The sequence below is a fragment of the Ambystoma mexicanum genome, chromosome 14 (genome assembly GCF_040938575.1).
Source record: "Ambystoma mexicanum isolate Mex_15411 chromosome 14, UKY_AmexF1_1, whole genome shotgun sequence".
In the NCBI taxonomy this organism is placed as follows: Eukaryota; Metazoa; Chordata; class Amphibia; order Caudata; family Ambystomatidae; genus Ambystoma; species Ambystoma mexicanum.
This window is the reverse complement of record NC_090940.1, coordinates 619,717,058-619,736,183: the sequence shown is the minus strand read 5'-3', so window position 1 is coordinate 619,736,183 and position 19,126 is coordinate 619,717,058. Positions and strand designations below refer to the sequence as shown.

Below are 19,126 nucleotides of genomic sequence, written 5' to 3'. Positions count from 1 at the left end.
TAATTCCCCATTCCCCATTGGCCACATTTTGGAATTCCCCATTGGGTATTACTGCACTGTATTTGTGGCAAAAATTGGCAAATTCCCAGCAGATTTACCCCCAACTCAGAGCTGGGGGTAAATGTAACCAAGCCCCGTGATTTGGCAGACCCTTAACTGCAGCGGTAATAGCGTTACCGCCACATTTAAGGGTTACCGCCAAACTTGTGATGAGGCCGATATTCTTTTGACTTTTGACAACGTACACGCACCTTTAGATTTTTTTAGATAGGTAGGGTATTCCATTTAGTGATAAGGAAAGGTAGGCCATCTGCTTATAATTTCATAAAAAACCTTAATCACCTTTTCCGAATGTCCGACTCCTTCTTCCGTCCCCACCACAGTATGCATAGGATTTCTAAAGCGCAAACCAAGTTTGGAAGCAACTGAGCTCTGTGCACACTGGACGCACCCAAGGAGTTATGGGTAGGATGCGAGGTAGCATGAGGTAGCCGGATTGGATAACAGGGCGAGGAAGTGATGAAAGAAGGTCCATTCCAGAGAGGGAGACGTAGGGTTGAGCCGAGTGATGAGAGAGATGTAGGGTCTTCAGGTCCTTCCTGAGGTATAGGGTGGAGGAAGTCCACTGTGTGGCAGGCTTAAAGCGAAAGTGACATAGAATGTCTACTTCAGTGTCTACTTCAGCGATGAGCATACATTTGTGAAACGTGGCTGCATGCTCTCAAGTCCGCTTTGAAATTCTTTTGGCTAAATATTTGGATATCTGATCTGTAGCGATGAATCTGCTGAGTGCTTGACGGGACACAGCGAATAGTGATGTGGAGGCAGGGCATTCGACTCACGGTTGGCTTCTTGTGCCTGGGAATGCTTTTTCCTCCCATAAGGATATAATCAGTTGAATGAATGCCCGTTGATGTCATTCTTGATTGGCTTTCTTCCTCAGGTAGAACACCAACATAATTGGCCTTGTCTCCATGACCTGGTATTGCTTCTCTGCATTGGAGCAAGATTGACTCCCACATCCTGTGCCCGCTCCGTGCCTTTAATTTACCCTCAACGAATCACAGATCATCAGGAAATGATTTTTCCCACTTCCTTGCCAATGTGTCTGTCCCAGACCTGGAACATCACTGGGGTACGGTTTCCGCATTGGTAGCATGTCTGCCAAGAGTTTGCTCTTGGGTTTAGTGACTTTATGGCCCTGTATTGTTTTACAGGGCTTTTCCTCCTTGGCTATGAGTGGTCCATGACTTTCACTTGCATGTCAGTTATACAATACGCTTACAGCATAGTTAAAATGCCATTCAAGCCACTCAGCTTGTGTAGCAGTTTTCTTCCAAAGGGTGGCTCTGTGCTGCCTTCAGCGACTTTTGAGTTCAACACCTCTACCTCTAAGTATCAGGCAAGAAGTCTTTTAAGGGCTCCGCTGGCCTGGTGATGAGGTTCGGCAAAGTTTCCGCATTATTGGGAACATTTTTGATAAATGCATATCTTTCCTACAGCACCTTTGAGCAGCATAAACCATGGACTTCAGCTGTCATTTAGATTTTCAGACATAGCATTTATCTCGTCAGGCAGTTCAAAATGATGTCACTCGCGGCTGGATCAACTCTGTGCTGACGCAGACCTCTTTTACTTTCATACAGGAACTGAATTTGGATCCAGGCTGCGTAATTAGAAATATTACATTGCACAGTGGCCTGAAGAGCATCTTTGGGACGGCCACTGTCACCTCCATGTGCACCGTAGGTCACCATTTGTGGCCTTGAAGTCGCTGCTGGTCCTTGCCTTGAGTCCTATTTTCTTATTGTAGTGAAATTCTCAAAAATTGCTTTTATAACTGGTGAGATGACACAACCTTGATAGGAACATGTGTGTTTTCCTTTTCATAGATGGCTTCCATTTAATTCATGAGGAAGAGTCCTTCAGTACTGCTCATACAACGTAATGCTTGAATATTCCTTAAGACACTCAAAGATGGCTGCCACAGCAGCACAAACCCCTGCAAAATGTCAAGATTCTTAGATGTCTCAGCACAGGCACAGAAAACATGTGTGTAACATACCCCGTCCCTTTCTTTAATCCTTTCTGGTGAGTGCAGCAGCAGCAGCACCAGAGAGCCGAACGAGGTGTGAGCGAGCAACCTGGAAGTATTTTCTTTAAACTGGCAGGAGATACAATTTAGACAGGCAGTTTGGTGGACTTTTGTAGTGGTGGCACTTACCAATGGGCGTGAATGGATAATGCCGGTCTGACGCTCCCCCTATTTTATTTACATTTATAAAGCGCTCACACAGCCCGCAGGCATCGAGGCGCTGTTACAGGAATTGTTTGTTTTTCTTAGTTGCGTATTTTTTTTTTGTCTTAGTTACGTATTTATAACGCGCTTAAACACCCAGAGGTTTCTAAGCGCGGACCCGGGGATCGAACCTGTTGTTGCTTCGTGTCGTCTTGCTTCCAAGACGCGCACGCTGCCGCTGAGCTATCCTCCCTACACCACACCTGTACAGTTACACTCACCTCATTCCCAGAGTCGATGCCAGCTTGCCTTGGATGGGATGAAGAGGGCGGCCATGGGCCATTACTGTTGGTATCTATGTGTATGCTCTGCTGCAGTCTTCTCTACAAGGTTTCGCCACTTGACCGCCGCAGAGGTTAGCTTGGCCTCCATACTGTGCCACCATGGGCCTTCTCCATTGGTACCTATGCTGAGCCTCTGCTGAAGCCTTCTGGAGTAGACCTCCATGATGGAGATCAACAGAGGCCGTCAGGGCTAGCTTTCTACGCCGGGACTCTACAGAAGTATTTTGTGCTAGGGTGGCATTCTTGGCCACTGTTAAAAAGCTGTATGTGTTAAGAAATAATGCTGGACCTATAAAAATGTATTTTGTGCGTGGTCTCAAAACGCCCCTTCATAGACAGGCCTGCATGAGGTCTCCATTCTGGGCTTTTACAGATGCCTGTGCAAGGTCTCTATTCTGGGCACTCGCAGAGCCTTGGGTGAGGTCTATATGCTGTGACTTTGCAGTGGCCTGTACAACGTCTCCATGCTGGTCCCCACAGAGGCTTGTGCAAGGTCTCCGTGCTAGGCCATACCAGTGACCCGTTGAGGTCGCCTTGCTAGGAATTCACAAAGGCCTGTGCAAGGTCGCCAGACTGGGCATAGACAGAGCCTGTTCGAGACTTCCATTCTGGGCCTACAAAAAAGCCTGTTCAAGGTCTCTCTTCTGGGCCTTCACAGAGGCTTGTGAGAGGTCTCAATTTGGGCCTTATCTGCTAGGTTTCCATGATAGATCTTCACAGAGGCCTGTGCAAAGTCTCTAGTCTGGGCTTTCAGAAAGGACTGAGGGGGGTCTCCATGCTGGTCCTGTACAGGGGCCTATTTAAGGTGTCAGTTCCGGATTTTTACAGAGGCTTTCCAGGGTCACTATTCTGAGCCCCAGCTCTGGCCATATTAGGTAGGTCTCCATGCTCAACCTTCACAAAAGCCACGGAGAGGTCTCTATTCTGGGCCTTCACAGTAGCCTTTGTGAGGTCACCATTCTGGGCCTCCCTGGAGAACTGTGCAAGGCCTCTTTACTGGTCCTTCACATGGACTTGCCATGGTCTCTAGTCTGGGCCTCCCCAGAGGCCTGTGCAGGGTCACTATTCTGGGCCTTCCTGGAGAACTGTGCAAGGCCTCTTTACTGGTCCTTCACATGGACTTGCCATGGTCTGTGCCTCTGCAGTGGCCTGTGCAAGGTCAATATTCTGGGCCTTCCTGGAGAACTGTGCAAGGTCACTATTCTGGGCCTCCGCAGAAGCCTGTGCAAGGTCACTATTCTGGGCCTCCGCAGAGGCCTGTGCAAGGTCAACTGGGCCTCCGCAGAGGCCTGTGCAAGGTCACTATTCTGGGCCTTCACAGAAGCTCTTGCGCAGTCTCCATTCTGGACCTTCCTGGAGAACTGTGCACGACCTCTTTACTGGTCCTTCACATGGACCTGCCATGGTCTCTAGTCTGGGCCTCGACAGAGGCCTGTGCAAGGTCACTATTCTGGGCTTCCACAGAGGCCTGTGCAAGGTCACTATTCTGGGCCTCCACAGAGGCCTGTGCAAGGTCACTATTCTGGGCCACCGCAGAAGCCTGTGCAAGGTCACTATTCTGGGCCTCCACAGAAGCCTGTGCAAGGTCACTATTCTGGGCCTCCGCAGAAGCCTGTGCAAGGTCACTATTCTGGGCCTCCACAGAAGCCTGTGCAAGGTCACTTTTCTGGGCCTCCGCAGAAGCCTGTGCAAGGTCACTATTCTGGGCCTCCGCAGAAGCCTGTGCAAGGTCACTATTCTGGGCCTCCACAGAGGCTTGTGCAGTCTCCATTCTGAGCCTTCCTGGAGAACTGTGCAAGGCCTCTCTACTGGTCCTTCACATGGACTTGCCATGGTCTCTAGTCTGGGCCTCCACAGAGGCCTGTGCAAGGTCACTATTCTGGGCCTCCACAGAGGCCTGTGCAAGGTCACTATTCTGGGCCTTCACAGAAGCTCTTGCGCAGTCTCCATTCTGGGCCTTCCTGGAGAACTGTGCACGACCTCTTTACAGGTCCTTCACATGGACCTGCCATGGTCTCTAGTCTGGGCCTCCACAGAGGCCTGTGCAAGGTCACTATTCTGGGCCTTCTCAGAAGCATTTGCGAGGCCTCCATTCTGGGTCTTCCTGGAGAACTGTGCAAGGCCTCTCTACTGGTCCTTCACATGGACTTGCCATGGTCTCTAGTCTGGGCCTCCACAGAGGCCTGTGCAAGGTCACTATTCTGGGCCTCCACAGAGGCCTGTGCAAGGTCACTATTCTGGGCCTTCACAGAAGCTCTTGCGCAGTCTCCATTCTGGGCCTTCCTGGAGAACTGTGCACGACCTCTTTACAGGTCCTTCACATGGACCTGCCATGGTCTCTAGTCTGGGCCTCCACAGAGGCCTGTGCAAGGTCACTATTCTGGGCCTCCACAGAGGCTTGCGCAGTCTCCATTCTGGGCCTTCCTGGAGAACTGTGCAAGGCCTCTCTACTGGTCCTTCACATGGACTTGCCATGGTCTCTAGTCTGGGCCTCCACAGAGGCCTGTGCAAGGTCACTATTCTGGGCCTTCACAGAAGCTCTTGCGCATTCTCCATTCTGGGCCTTCCTGGAGAACTGTGCAAGGCCTCTCTACTGGTCCTTCACATGGACTTGCCATGGTCTCTAGTCGGGGCCTCCCCAGACGCCTGTGCAAGGTCAATATTCTGGGCCTCCACAGAAGCCTTTGCAAGGTCACTATTCTGGGCCTCCGCAGAAGCCTGTGCAAGGTCACTATTCTGGGCCTCCACAGAGGCTTGCGCAGTCTCCATTCTGGGCCTTCCTGGAGAACTGTGCAAGGCCTCTCTACTGGTTCTTCACATGGACTTGTCATGGTCTCTAGTCTAGGCCTCCACAGAGGCTTGTGCAAGGTCACTATTCTGGGCCTCCACAGAGGCTTGCGCAGTCTCCATTCTGGGCCTTCCTGGAGAACTGTGCAAGGTCTCTCTACTGGTTCTTCACATGGACTTGTCATGGTCTTTAGTCTGGGCCTCCACAGAGGCTTGTGCAAGGTCACTATTCTGGGCCTCCACAGAGGCTTGCGCAGTCTCCATTCTGGGCCTTCCTGGAGAACTGTGCAAGGCCTCTCTACTGGTCCTTCACATGGACTTGCCATGGTCTCTAGTCTGGGCCTCCCCAGAGGCCTGTGCAGGGTCACTATTCTGGGCCTTCCTGGAGAACTGTGCAAGGCCTCTCTACTGGTCCTTCACATGGACTTGCCATGGTCTCTAGTCTGGGCCTCCCCACAGGCCTGTGCAGGGTCTCCGTGCAGGGAATTCATAGAGAATCATAGGTGATGGTATGTATAGTATGTGGGATGCAGCCTACGAACTAATGCAAATACCATCCAGGCTCTTGTCCCTTACTATTATTTGGAACTGGCTGCTGTCCAACCACTAACTTGGTAACATTTGGGGGTCAATAACGGGGTAGTAACCTTTTTGAGTTGCTGCCCCTTTCTTATAAATGCCTGAGTGTTTGGGCTGCATAAAGTGTGGGCCCTTCGGTTGCCATGAACCCTGCTAACGATGTGTGGGAATTTATGCAAATAAAACCCCTTTGTTCTCCCACGACTGCGCGCTCTAAACGGCTGCCCCATGGCCACCCGGGTGAATATCCTGGAGATTTGAGCAGCTGGTAGAATAAGGACTGCCGTGGACTATTAAAAACTCCCTTTGGAGAGGTAGAGAGAGCTGGATGTTATATTCCCACAAATGTCCCATTCCCTCCTACATCCCTTCCACGCCCCTGGCCCCAGACTGTCCACATCTCCCCCCCCCACGCATCCTGATGTTGGCAGCCACTTTCCGCCCCATACTCACGTGCCACACTCTTGCCTCTGGGCTCTTCACGCTTCTTAGCTCCTTCTCTGGGCTTCAGCCTCTGCCTTCACGAGTAAAGAAGAAAAGAGAACACCAGTGTCAGCGCATGCTGCCTGGAGCCTACCTCAGTACCTCAGCCAGGAAATACATAAGAATTCAGGAAATGACGCCACTTACCTGCCTGGTCTCAACCGCTTCACACGGGGCCTGAAAAGCAATGGCACAACAAACGGTGAACATAGCTCCTCGCTCCATAGCGCCATAGCTCCTCGCTCTGTGGACCACACACCCATTCTTCAATGCTTCTCTTTAGGGCTCCTTTCATGCATCTTTTACCCCACTTATTGTAACCCCTTCCTCATCCATCCATGTATCCACTAGCCTCCACTAGTTGCCTCAGTAATACACAGAGAAACTCCCCCCCTCGCCCCCTATCCGCCCAGGTATTCAGTCATATGTTCATCCATAAAAACATGGAATTAAAAAAAAGAACAAATACAAATATCAATTTTTTAAAATTACATTTGTAAAAAATGTCGAATTGCAGGTAAGAATTTCAATGTATAAAAATGACTAATTGTAGGTTAGTTATAACAATTATAAATGAGAGGGGCTGGGTGGGGGGCTTCAGGGGTAGAGGGGGGAGGGGCTATCTAATTATTCCATGCACCCACCCAGCCATCAACAGTCCAATCCCTGCATTGATTCAGTCACCCATCTGTCCTGGCCCATTGATGCGCCCATGCATCAGGTGACTACCCCTTCTAGTAATTCCTCAATCACACATTCAATCCCCCATTGAGCCATACCTCTATCCCATAATTAGCTAATACTCAAAGGATCTCCCCAATCGCCTATTGCTCCCTTGAGTGACTTATGAACCAATGAATTATCCAGCTATCCGCGCCCTTGTCCATCAGCCCCCTATACACCGAGTGTCCTTTATAAGCACCCATTGCCTTGCCTTGCCATTGCCTTGCCTTGCCATTGCCTTGCCTTGCCATTGCCTTGCCATTGCCTTGCCTACTCATTGCTTGACTGATATATCCACTGATTACTCATTCATCCAACTGTGCGTCCCATCAACCCATACATAGTCCTACTTATTGATCCGAGTATCCATGCTTTGTCCCATTGACCAAATGATTGGTCCGTTGACTGACCCATCAATGCATTCAATGTTCGATCCATCGACATACCCATCCCATCTGTCCATTGATTGGAAACTCTAATGATTATCCAAGGTCCCATTAACTGATTGATCTGCACCTCTAGGCATTGATCGCCAAATCTACCAGTGGATAACCCTTCTTATCCGCTGATTGGCCCATATCCCCATCCAGCCATAACAAAAGCCTAGCGTCGCAGGCGAAGGTGGCACTACACGAGGGGCAACGAGACTGGGAGAAGGGAGGGGACTGGAGAGATCGCGAGTATGGATGACGGCCCTGGCCTGTGCTGCGCGACTCCAGTATTGCAGAATACTGAGATCACTGCTTGGAACGCGCTATGCCTCCTGCAGTGTGACCTTTGCCCCGCAGGGCCATTTCAGTGCTACAGGAGCCCAGCAGGGTAGCACCCGCGCAGCGTGGGGGTGCCCCTGCAGTGCCCTGCCAGCACCCTAGTACCCTGGCACTGTAAGCTTTCTCTGCAGTGCACTGCCAGCGCTACAGCACCCACGTAGTGTGGAGGGTCCAACTTCTGGTTCTGATGAAGGTATTTGACTAAAAACTGCCGAAACTTCTCTGCGTCATTTCTTGGTTGTCACCTCGGCCAATGATCTTGTCAAGACCAATGTGCTTGTCAATTAATCAACTAGGGATCACTCCCCCACCCCCACCATCGTATATGTCCCCAGCAGTGTGAGCTCCAGCCTGTCAGTTCTATAGGATCTCAGCATTCTCCAAGAAGAGCCCTGCCAGGACTTCTGGACCCCAGCGGTGTGAGCTTCCCCCCGCTAATCCTGCCAACGCCACAGGACTCCAGCAGTGTCACCTTCCTCCATCTGTGCCTGCCAGCGCTATAGAACCCCAGCAGTGTGAGCTTCCTATCGCTAATCCTGACAGCACTACAGGACCCCAGCAGTGTGAGCTTCCCCTCGTAATCCTGCCAGCACTACAGGACCACAGCAGTGTCAGCTTCCTCCAGCTGTGCCTGCCACTGCTATAGAACCCCAGTAGTGTGAGCTTCTACTCGCTAAAACTGCCAGCACTACAGGAACCCAGCTGTGTGAGCTTCCTCCAGCTGTGCCTGCCAGCGCTATAGAACCGCAGCAGTGTGAGCTTCCCCTCGCTAATCCTGACAATGCTACAGTACCCCAGCAGTGTCAGCTTCCTCCAGCTGTGCCTGCCAGCGCTACAGGACCCCAGCAGTGTGAGCTTCCCCTCGCTAATCCTGCCAGCACTACAGGACGCCAGCTGTGTGAGCTTCCTCCAGCTGTGCCTGCCAGCGCTACAGGACACCAGCAGTGTGAGCTTCCCCTCGCTAATCCTGCCAGCACTACAGGACGCCAGCAGTGTCAGCTTCCTCCAGCTGTGCCTGCCAGCACTACAGGACCCCAGCAGTGTGAGCTTCCTCTCGCTAATCCAGCCAGCACTACAGGACGCCAGGCGTGTGAGCTTCCTCCAGCTGTGCCTGCCAGCGCTACAGCACCACAGCAGCGTGAGCTTCCCCTCGCTAATCCTGCCAGCACTACAGGACGCCAGACATATGAGCTTCCTCTAGCTGTGCCTGCCAGCACTATAGGACGCCAGCAGTGTGAGCTTCCCCTCGCTAATCCCGCCAGCACTACAGGACGCCAGCCGTGTGAGCTTCCTCCAGCTGTGCCTGCCAGCACTATAGGACCCCAGCAGTGTGAGCTTCCCCTCACTAATCCTGCCAGCATTACAAGACCCCAGCAGTGTGAGCTTCCTCTCACTAATCCTGCCAGCACTACAGGACGCCAGCCGTGTGAGCTTCCTCCAGCTGTGCCTGCCAGCACTACATGACCCCAGCAGTGTGAGCTTTGCCTCGCTAATCCTGCCAGCACTACAGGACGCCAGTCGTGTGAGCTTCCCCTCGCTAATCCTGCCAGCACTACAGGATGCCAGCCATGTGAGCTTCCTATCGCTAATCCTGCCAGCACTACAGGATGCCAGCAGTGTGAGCTTCCTCTCACTAATCCTGCCAGCACTACAGGACACCGGCCGTGTGAGCTTCCTCTCGCTAAACCTGCCAGCACTACAGGACCCCAGCAGTGTGAGCTTCCTCTCGCTAATCCCGCCAGCACTACAGGACGCCAGCCGTGTGAGCTTCCCCTTGTAATCCTGCCAGCACTACAGGACCCCAGCAGTGTCAGCTTCCTCCAGCTGTGCCTGCCAGCACTACAGGACCCCAGCAGTGTGAGCTTCCTCTCGCTAATCCAGCCAGCACTACAGGACGCCAGGCGTGTGAGCTTCCTCCAGATGTGCCTGCCAGCGCTACAGCACCACAGCAGCGTGAGCTTCCCCTCGCTAATCCTGCCAGCACTACAGGACGCCAGCCATATGAGCTTCCTCTAGCTGTGCCTGCCAGCACTATAGGACGCCAGCAGTGTGAGCTTCCCCTCGCTAATCCCGCCAGCACTACAGGACGCCAGCCGTGTGAGCTTCCTCCAGCTGTGCCTGCCAGCACTATAGGACCCCAGCAGTGTGAGCTTCCCCTCACTAATCCTGCCAGCATTACAAGACCCCAGCAGTGTGAGCTTCCTCTCACTAATCCTGCCAGCACTACAGGACGCCAGCCGTGTGAGCTTCCTCCAGCTGTGCCTGCCAGCACTACATGACCCCAGCAGTGTGAGCTTTGCCTCGCTAATCCTGCCAGCACTACAGGATGCCAGTCGTGTGAGCTTCCCCTCGCTAATCCTGCCAGCACTACAGGATGCCAGCCATGTGAGCTTCCTATCGCTAATCCTGCCAGCACTACAGGATGCCAGCAGTGTGAGCTTCCTCTCACTAATCCTGCCAGCACTACAGGACACCGGCCGTGTGAGCTTCCTCTCGCTAAACCTGCCAGCACTACAGGACCCCAGCAGTGTGAGCTTCCTCTCGCTAATCCCGCCAGCACTACAGGACGCCAGCCGTGTGAGCTTCCCCTTGTAATCCTGCCAGCACTACAGGACCCCAGCAGTGTGAGCTTCCTCCAGATGTGCCTGCCAGCGCTATAGGACCCCAGCAGCGTGAGCTTCCCCTCGATAATCCTGCCAGCACTACAGGACCCCAGAAGTGTCAGCTTCCTCCAGCTGTGCCTGCCAGCGCTATAGGATGCCAGCAGTGTGAGCATCCCCTCGCTAATCCTGCCAGCACTACAGGACGCCAGGCGTGTCAGCTTTCTCCAGCTGTGCCTGCCAGGGCTATAGGATGCCAGCAGTGTGAGCTTCCCCTCGCTAATCCTGCCAGCACTACAGGACGCCAGGCGTGTCAGCTTTCTCCAGCTGTGCCTGCCAGGGCTATAGGAGCCTAGCAGTGTGAGCTTCCCCTCGCTAATCCCGCCAGCACTACAGGACGCCAGTCGTGTGAGCTTCCCCTTGTAATCTTGCCAGCACTACAGGACCCCAGCAGTGTCAGCTTTCTCCAGCTGTGCCTGCCAGCGCTCTAGAACCCCAGCACTGTGAGCTTCCCCTCGTAATCCTGCCAGCACTAAAGGACCCCAGCAGTGTGAGCTTCCTCCAGCTGTGCCTGCCAGCGCTATAGGACCCCTACAGTGTGAGTTTCCCCTCGATAATCCTGCCAGCACTACAGGACCCCAGAAGTGTCAGCTTCCTCCAGCTGTGCCTGCCAGCGCTATAGGATGCCAGCAGTGTGAGTTTCCCCTCGCTAATCCTGCCAGCACTACAGGACGCCAGGCGTGTCAGCTTTCTCCAGCTGTGCCTGCCAGCGCTCTAGAAGCCCAGCACTGTGAGCTTCCCCTCGCTAATCCTGCCAGCACTACAGGACCCCAGCAGTGTCAGCTTCCTCCAGCTGTGCCTGCCAGCGCTATAGGACACCAGCAGTGTGAGCTTCCCCTCGCTAATCCTGCCAACGCTACAGGACCCCAGCAGTGTCAGCTTCCTCCAGCTGTGCCTGCCAGCGCTATAGGGCGCCAGCAGTGTGAGTTTCCCCTCGCTAATCCTGCCAGCACTACAGGACGCCAGGCGTGTCAGCTTTCTCCAGCTGTGCCTGCCAGCGCTCTAGAACCCCAGCACTGTGAGCTTCCCCTTGCTAATCCTGCCAGCACTACAGGACCCCAGCAGTGTCAGCTTCCTCCAGCTGTGCCTGCCAGCGCTATAGGACGCCAGCAGTGTGAGCGTCCCCTCGCTAATCCTGCCAACGCTACAGGACCCCAGCAGTGTCAGCTTCCTCCAGCTGTGCCTGCCAGTGCTATAGGACACCAGCAGTGTGAGCTTCCCCTCGCTAATCCTTCCAGCACTACAGGATGCCAGCAGTGTCAGCTTCCTCCAGCTGTGCCTGCCAGCACTACAGGATCCCAGCAGTGTGAGCTTCCTCTCGCTAATCCTGCCAGCACTACAGGACGCCAGCTGTGTGAGCTTCCTCCAGCTGTGCCTGCCAGCGCGACACGACCCCAGCAGTGTGAGCTTCCCTTCGCTTATCCTGCCAGCACTACAGGACACCAGCCGTGTGAGCTTCCTCCTGCTGTGCCTGCCAGTGCTATACGACCCCAGCAGTGTGAGCTTCCTCCAGCTGTGCCTGCCGGCGCTATAGGGCTCCAGCAGTGGAAGCGCCCTCCTAGAACTAGCTTTTGGGTGCTAGGTCGCCCACCAGTGTGAGCTTCCCCTCGCTAATCCTGCCAGCACTACAGGACCCCAGCAGTGTGATCTTCCCCTCGTAATCCTGCCAGCACTACAGGACCCCAGCAGTGTCAGCTTCCTCCAGCTGTGCCTGCCAGCGCTATAGGACCCCAGCAGTTCGAGCTCCCCCTCACTAATCCTGCCAGCACTACAGGACGCCAGCAGTGTCAGCTTCCTCCAGCTGTGCCTGCCAGTGCTATAGGACGCCAGCAGTGTGAGCTTCCCCTCGCTAATCCTGCCAGCACTACAGGACCCCATCAGTGTCACCTTCCTCCAGCTGTGCCTGCCAGCGCTATAGGACCCCAGCAGTGTGAGCTTCAACTCGCTAATCCTGCCAGCACTACAGGACGCCAGCAGTGTCAGCTTCCTCCAGCTGTGCCTGCCAGTGCTATAGGACGCCAGCAGTGTGAGCTTCCCCTCGCTAATCCTGCCAGCACTACAGGACGCCAGCCGTGTGAGTTTACTCCAGCTGTGCCTGCCAGCACTACAGGACCCCAGCAGTGTGAGCTTCCTCTCGCTAATCCTGCCAGCACTACAGGACACCAGCCGTGTGAGCTTCCTCCAGCTGTGCCTGCCAGCGCTACACGACCCCAGCAGTGTGAGCTTCGCCTCGCTAATCCTGCCAGCACTACAGGACGCCAGCAGTGTCAGCTTCCTCCAGCTGTGCCTGCCAGTGCTATAGAAGCCCAGCAGTGTGAGCTTCCTCTCGCTAATCCTGCCAGCACTACAGGACGCCAGCCGTGTGAGCTTACTCCAGCTGTGCCTGCCAGCACTACAGGACCCCCGCAGTGTGAGCTTCCTCTCGCTAATCCTGCCAGCACTACAGGACACCAGCCGTGTGAGCTTCCTCCAGCTGTGCCTGCCAGCGCTACACGACCCCAGCAGTGTGAGCTTCGCCTCGCTAATCCTGCCAGCACTACAGGACCCCAGCAGTGTGATCTTCCCCTCGTAATCCTGCCAGCACTACAGGACCCCAGCAGTGTCAGCTTCCTCCAGCTGTGCCTGCCAGCGCTATAGGACGCCAGCAGTGTGAGCTTCCCCTCGCTAATCCTGCCAGCATTAGAGGACGCCAGCCGTGTGAGCTTCCTCCAGCTGTGCCTGCCAGTGCTATAGAACCCCAGCAGTGTGAGCTTCCCCTCGCTAATCCTGCAAGCACTACAGGACCCCAGCAGTGTCAGTTTACTCCAGCTGTGCCTGCCAGCGCTATAGGACGCCAGCAGTGTGAGTATCCCCTTACTAATCCTGCCAGCACTACAGGACGCCAGCCGTGTCAGCTTCCTCCAGCTGTGCCTGCCAGCGCTATAGAACCCCAGCAGTGTGAGCTTCCCCTCGCTAATCCCGCCAGCACTACAGGACCCCAGCAGTGTCAGCTTCCTCCAGCTGTGCCTGTCGGCGCTATAGGGCTCCAACAGTGGAAGCGCCCTCCTAGAACTAGCTTTTGGGTGCTAGGTCGCCCACCAGTGTGAGCTTTCCCACTCTAATCCTGCCAGTGCTACAGGACCCCAGCAGTGTCAGCTTCCTCCAGCTGTGCCTGCCAGCGCTATAGAACCCCAGCAGTGTGAGCTTCCCCTCGCTAATCCTGCCAGCACTACAGGACGCCAGCTGTGTGAGCTTCCTCCAGCTGTGCCTGCCAGCGCGACACGACCCCAGCAGTGTGAGCTTCCCCTCGCTAATCCTGCCAGCACTATAGGACACCAGCCGTGTGAGCTTCCTCCTGCTGTGCCTGCCAGTGCTATACGACCCCAGCAGTGTGAGCTTCCTCCAGCTGTGCCTGCCGGCGCTATAGGGCTCCAGCAGTGGAAGCGCCCTCCTAGAACTAGCTTTTGGGTGCTAGGTCGCCCACCAGTGTGAGCTTCCCCTCGCTAATCCTGCCAGCACTACAGGACCCCAGCAGTGTGATCTTCCCCTCGTAATCCTGCCAGCACTACAGGACCCCAGCAGTGTCAGCTTCCTCCAGCTGTGCCTGCCAGCGCTATAGGACCCCAGCAGTGTGAGCTTCCCCTCACTAATCCTGCCAGCACTACAGGACGCCAGCAGTGTCAGCTTCCTCCAGCTGTGCCTGCCAGTGCTATAGGACGCCAGCAGTGTGAGCTTCCCCTCGCTAATCCTGCCAGCACTATGGGACCCCATCAGTGTCACCTTCCTCCAGCTGTGCCTGCCAGCGCTATAGGAGCCCAGCAGTGTGAGCTTCCCCTCACTTATCCTGCCATCACTACAGGACGCCAGCCGTGTGAGCTTACTCCAGCTGTGCCTGCCAGCGCTACACGACCCCAGCAGTGTGAGCTTCGCCTCGCTAATCCTGCCAGCACTACAGGACCCCAGCAGTGTGATCTTCCCCTCGTAATCCTGCCAGCACTACAGGACCCCAGCAGTGTGAAATTCCTCTCGCTAATCCTGCCAGCACTACAGGACACCAGCCGTGTGAGCTTCCTCCAGCTGTGCCTGCCAGCGCTACACGTCCCCAGCAGTGTGAGCTTCGCCTCGCTAATCCTACCAGCACTACAGGACCCCAGCAGTGTGATCTTCCCCTCGTAATCCTGCCAGCACTACAGGACCCCAGCAGTGTCAGCTTCCTCCAGCTGTGCCTGCCAGCGCTATAGGACGCCAGCAGTGTGAGCTTCCCCTCGCTAATCCTGCCAGCATTAGAGGACGCCAGCCGTGTGAGCTTTCTCCAGCTGTGCCTGCCAGTGCTATAGAACCCCAGCAGTGTGAGCTTCCCCTCGCTAATCCTGCCAGCACTACAAGACACCAGCAGTGTCAGCTTCCTCCAGCTGTGCCTGCCAGCGCTATAGAAGCCCAGCACTGTGAGCTTCCTCTCGCTAATCCTGCCAGCACTACAGGACGCCAGCCGTGTGAGCTTACTCCAGCTGTGCCTGCCAGCACTACAGGACCCCAGCAGTGTGAGCTTCCTCTCGCTAATCCTGCCAGCACTACAGGACACCAGCCGTGTGAGCTTCCTCCAGCTGTGCCTGCCAGCGCTACACGACCCCAGCAGTGTGAGCTTCGCCTCGCTAATCCTGCCAGCACTACAGGACGCCAGCAGTGTCAGCTTCCTCCAGCTGTGCCTGCCAGTGCTATAGAAGCCCAGCAGTGTGAGCTTCCTCTCGCTAATCCTGCCAGCACTACAGGACGCCAGCCGTGTGAGCTTACTCCAGCTGTGCCTGCCAGCACTACAGGACCCCCGCAGTGTGAGATTCCTCTCGCTAATCCTGTCAGCACTACAGGACACCAGCTGTGTGAGCTTCCTCCAGCTGTGCCTGCCAGCGCTACAAGACCCCAGCAGTGTGAGCTTCGCCTCGCTAATCCTGCCAGCACTACAGGACCCCAGCAGTGTGATCTTCCCCTCGTAAGCCTGCCAGCACTACAGGACCCCAGCAGTGTCAGCTTCCTCCAGCTGTGCCTGCCAGCGCTATAGGACGCCAGCAGTGTGAGCTTCCCCTCGCTAATCCTGCCAGCATTAGAGGACGCCAGCCGTGTGAGCTTCCTCCAGCTGTGCCTGCCAGTGCTATAGAACCCCAGCAGTGTGAGCTTCCCCTCGCTAATCCTGCAAGCACTACAGGACCCCAGCAGTGTCAGCTTAGTCCAGCTGTGCCTGCCAGCGCTATAGGACGCCAGCAGTGTGAGTATCCCCTTACTAATCCTGCCAGCACTACAGGACGCCAGCCGTGTCAGCTTCCTCCAGCTGTGCCTGCCAGCGCTATAGAACCCCAGCAGTGTGAGCTTCCCCTCGCTAATCCCGCCAGCACTACAGGACCCCAGCAGTGTCAGCTTCCTCCAGCTGTGCCTGCCGGCGCTATAGGGCTCCAACAGTGGAAGCGCCCTCCTAGAACTAGCTTTTGGGTGCTAGGTCGCCCACCAGTGTGAGCTTTCCCACTCTAATCCTGCCAGTGCTACAGGACCCCAGCAGTGTCGGCTTCCTCCAGCTGTGCCTGCCAGCGCTATAGAACCTCAGAAGTGTGAGCTTCCCCTCGCTAATCCTGCCAGCACTACAGGACCCCAGCAGTGTGATCTTCCCCTCGTAATCCTGCCAGCACTACAGGACCCCAGCAGTGTCAGCTTCCTCCAGCTGTGCCTGCCACCGCTATAGAACCCCAGCAGTGTGAGCTTCCACTCGCTAATCCTGCCAGCACTACAGGACCCCAGCAGTGTCGGCTTCCTCCAGCTGTGCCTGCCAGTGCTATAGAACCCCAGCAGTGTGAGCTTCCCCTCGCTAATCCTGCCAGCACTACAGGACCCCAGCAGTGTCAGCTTCCTCTAGCTGTGCCTGCCAGCACTATAGGACGCCAGCAGTGTGAGCTTCCCCTCGCTAATCCTGCCAGCATTAGAGGACGCCACCCGTGTGAGCTTCCTCCAGCTGTGCCTGCCAGTGCTATAGAACCCCAGCAGTGTGAGCTTCCCCTCGCTAATCCTGCCAGCACTACAGGACCCCAGCAGTGTCAGCTTCCTCCAGCTGTGCCTGCCAGCGCTATAGAACCCCAGCAGTGTGAGCTTCCTCTCGCTAATCCTGCCATACTACAGGACCCCATCAGTGTCACTTTCCTCCAGCTGTGCCTGCCAGCGCTATAGGACCCCAGCAGTGTGAGCTTCCCCTCGCTAATCCTGCCAGCACTACAGGACGCCAGGTGTGTCAGCTTTCTCCAGCTGTGCCTGCCAGCGCTATAGAACCCCAGCAGTGTGAGCTTCCCCTCGCTAATCCTGCCAGCACTACAGGACGGCAGCCATGTGAGCTTCCCCTCGCTAATCCTGCCAGCACTACAGGACGCCAGCAGTATGAGCTTCCTCCAGCTGTGCCTGCCAGCGCTATAGGAGCCTAGCAGTGTGAGCTTCCCCTCGCTAATCCCGCCAGCACTACAGGACGCCAGCCGTGTGAGCTTCCCCTTGTAATCCTGCCAGCACTACAGGACCCCAGCAGTGTGAGCTTCCTCCAGCTGTGCCTGCCAGCACTACAGGACCCCAGCAGTGTGAGCTTCCTCCAGATGTGCCTGCCAGCGCTATAGGACCCCAGCAGTGTGAGCTTCCCCTCGATAATCCTGCCAGCACTACAGGACCCCAGAAGTGTCAGCTTCCTCCAGCTGTGCCTGCCAGCGCTATAGGATGCCAGCAGTGTGAGCATCCCCTCGCTAATCCTGCCAGCACTACAGGACGCCAGCAGTGTCAGCTTCCTCCAGCTGTGCCTGCCAGGGCTATAGGATGCCAGCAGTGTGAGCTTCCCCTCGCTAATCCTGCCAGCACTATAGGACGCCAGGCGTGTCAGCTTTCTCCAGCTGTGCCTGCCAGCGCTCTAGAACCCCAGCACTGTGAGCTTCCCCTCGCTAATCCTGCCAGCACTACAGGACCCCAGCAGTGTCAGCTTCCTCCAGCTGTGCCTGCCAGCGCTATAGGACACCAGCAGTGTGAGCTTCACCTCGCTAATCCTGCCAACGCTACAGGACAACAGCAGTGTCAGCTTCCTCCAGCTGTGCCTGCCAGTGCTAGAGGACGCCAGCAGTGTGAGTTTCCCCTCGCTAATCCTGCCAGCACTACAGGACGCCAGGCGTGTCAGCTTTCTCCAGCTGTGCCTGCCAGCGCTCTAGAACCCCAGCACTGTGAGCTTCCCCTCGTAATCCTGCCAGCACTAAAGGACCCCAGCAGTGTGAGCTTCCTCCAGCTGTGCCTGCCAGCACTATAGGACCCCAGCAGTGTGAGCTTCCCCTCGATAATCCTGCCAGCACTACAGGACCCCAGAAGTGTCAGCTTCCTCCAGCTGTGCCTGCCAGCGCTATAGGATGCCAGCAGTGTGAGCATCCCCTCGCTAATCCTGCCAGCACTACAGGACGCCAGCAGTGTCAGCTTCCTCCAGCTGTGCCTGCCAGGGCTATAGGATGCCAGCAGTGTGAGCTTCCCCTCGCTAATCCTGCCAGCACTACAGTACGCCAGGCGTGTCAGCTTTCTCCAGCTGTGCCTGCCAGCACTACAGGACCCCAGCAGTGTGAGCTTCCTCTCGCTAATCCCGCCAGCACTACAGGACGCCAGCCGTGTGAGCTTCCCCTTGTAATCCTGCCAGCACTACAGGACCCCAGCAGTGTCAGCTTCCTCCAGCTGTGCCTGCCAGCACTACAGGACCCCAGCAGTGTGAGCTTCCTCTCGCTAATCCAGCCAGCACTACAGGACGCCAGGCGTGTGAGCTTCCTCCAGATGTGCCTGCCAGCGCTACAGCACCACAGCAGCGTGAGCTTCCCCTCGCTAATCCTGCCAGCACTACAGGACGCCAGCCATATGAGCTTCCTCTAGCTGTGCCTGCCAGCACTATAGGACGCCAGCAGTGTGAGCTTCCCCTCGCTAATCCCGCCAGCACTACAGGACGCCAGCCGTGTGAGCTTCCTCCAGCTGTGCCTGCCAGCACTATAGGACCCCAGCAGTGTGAGCTTCCCCTCACTAATCCTGCCAGCATTACAAGACCCCAGCAGTGTGAGCTTCCTCTCACTAATCCTGCCAGCACTACAGGACGCCAGCCGTGTGAGCTTCCTCCAGCTGTGCCTGCCAGCACTACATGACCCCAGCAGTGTGAGCTTTGCCTCGCTAATCCTGCCAGCACTACAGGATGCCAGTCGTGTGAGCTTCCCCTCGCTAATCCTGCCAGCACTACAGGATGCCAGCCATGTGAGCTTCCTATCGCTAATCCTGCCAGCACTACAGGATGCCAGCAGTGTGAGCTTCCTCTCACTAATCCTGCCAGCACTACAGGACACCGGCCGTGTGAGCTTCCTCTCGCTAAACCTGCCAGCACTACAGGACCCCAGCAGTGTGAGCTTCCTCTCGCTAATCCCGCCAGCACTACAGGACGCCAGCCGTGTGAGCTTCCCCTTGTAATCCTGCCAGCACTACAGGACCCCAGCAGTGTGAGCTTCCTCCAGATGTGCCTGCCAGCGCTATAGGACCCCA

At 55.7% G+C, this 19,126-nt stretch overlaps 1 protein-coding gene across 1 annotated transcript in view; it reads right to left on the bottom strand.

Moving 5' to 3' along the window:
* PGF (placental growth factor) overlaps positions 1-19,126 on the bottom strand; it is a 148,387-nt gene that overhangs the window by 36,706 nt on the left and 92,555 nt on the right. The window contains exons 5-6 of the mRNA XM_069638065.1: positions 6,580-6,609; positions 6,403-6,467 (exon numbers count right to left, since the gene is read on the bottom strand). Coding sequence (XP_069494166.1) covers positions 6,403-6,467; positions 6,580-6,609 — 95 coding nt within the window. The remainder of the gene's footprint in view (positions 1-6,402; positions 6,468-6,579; positions 6,610-19,126) is intronic.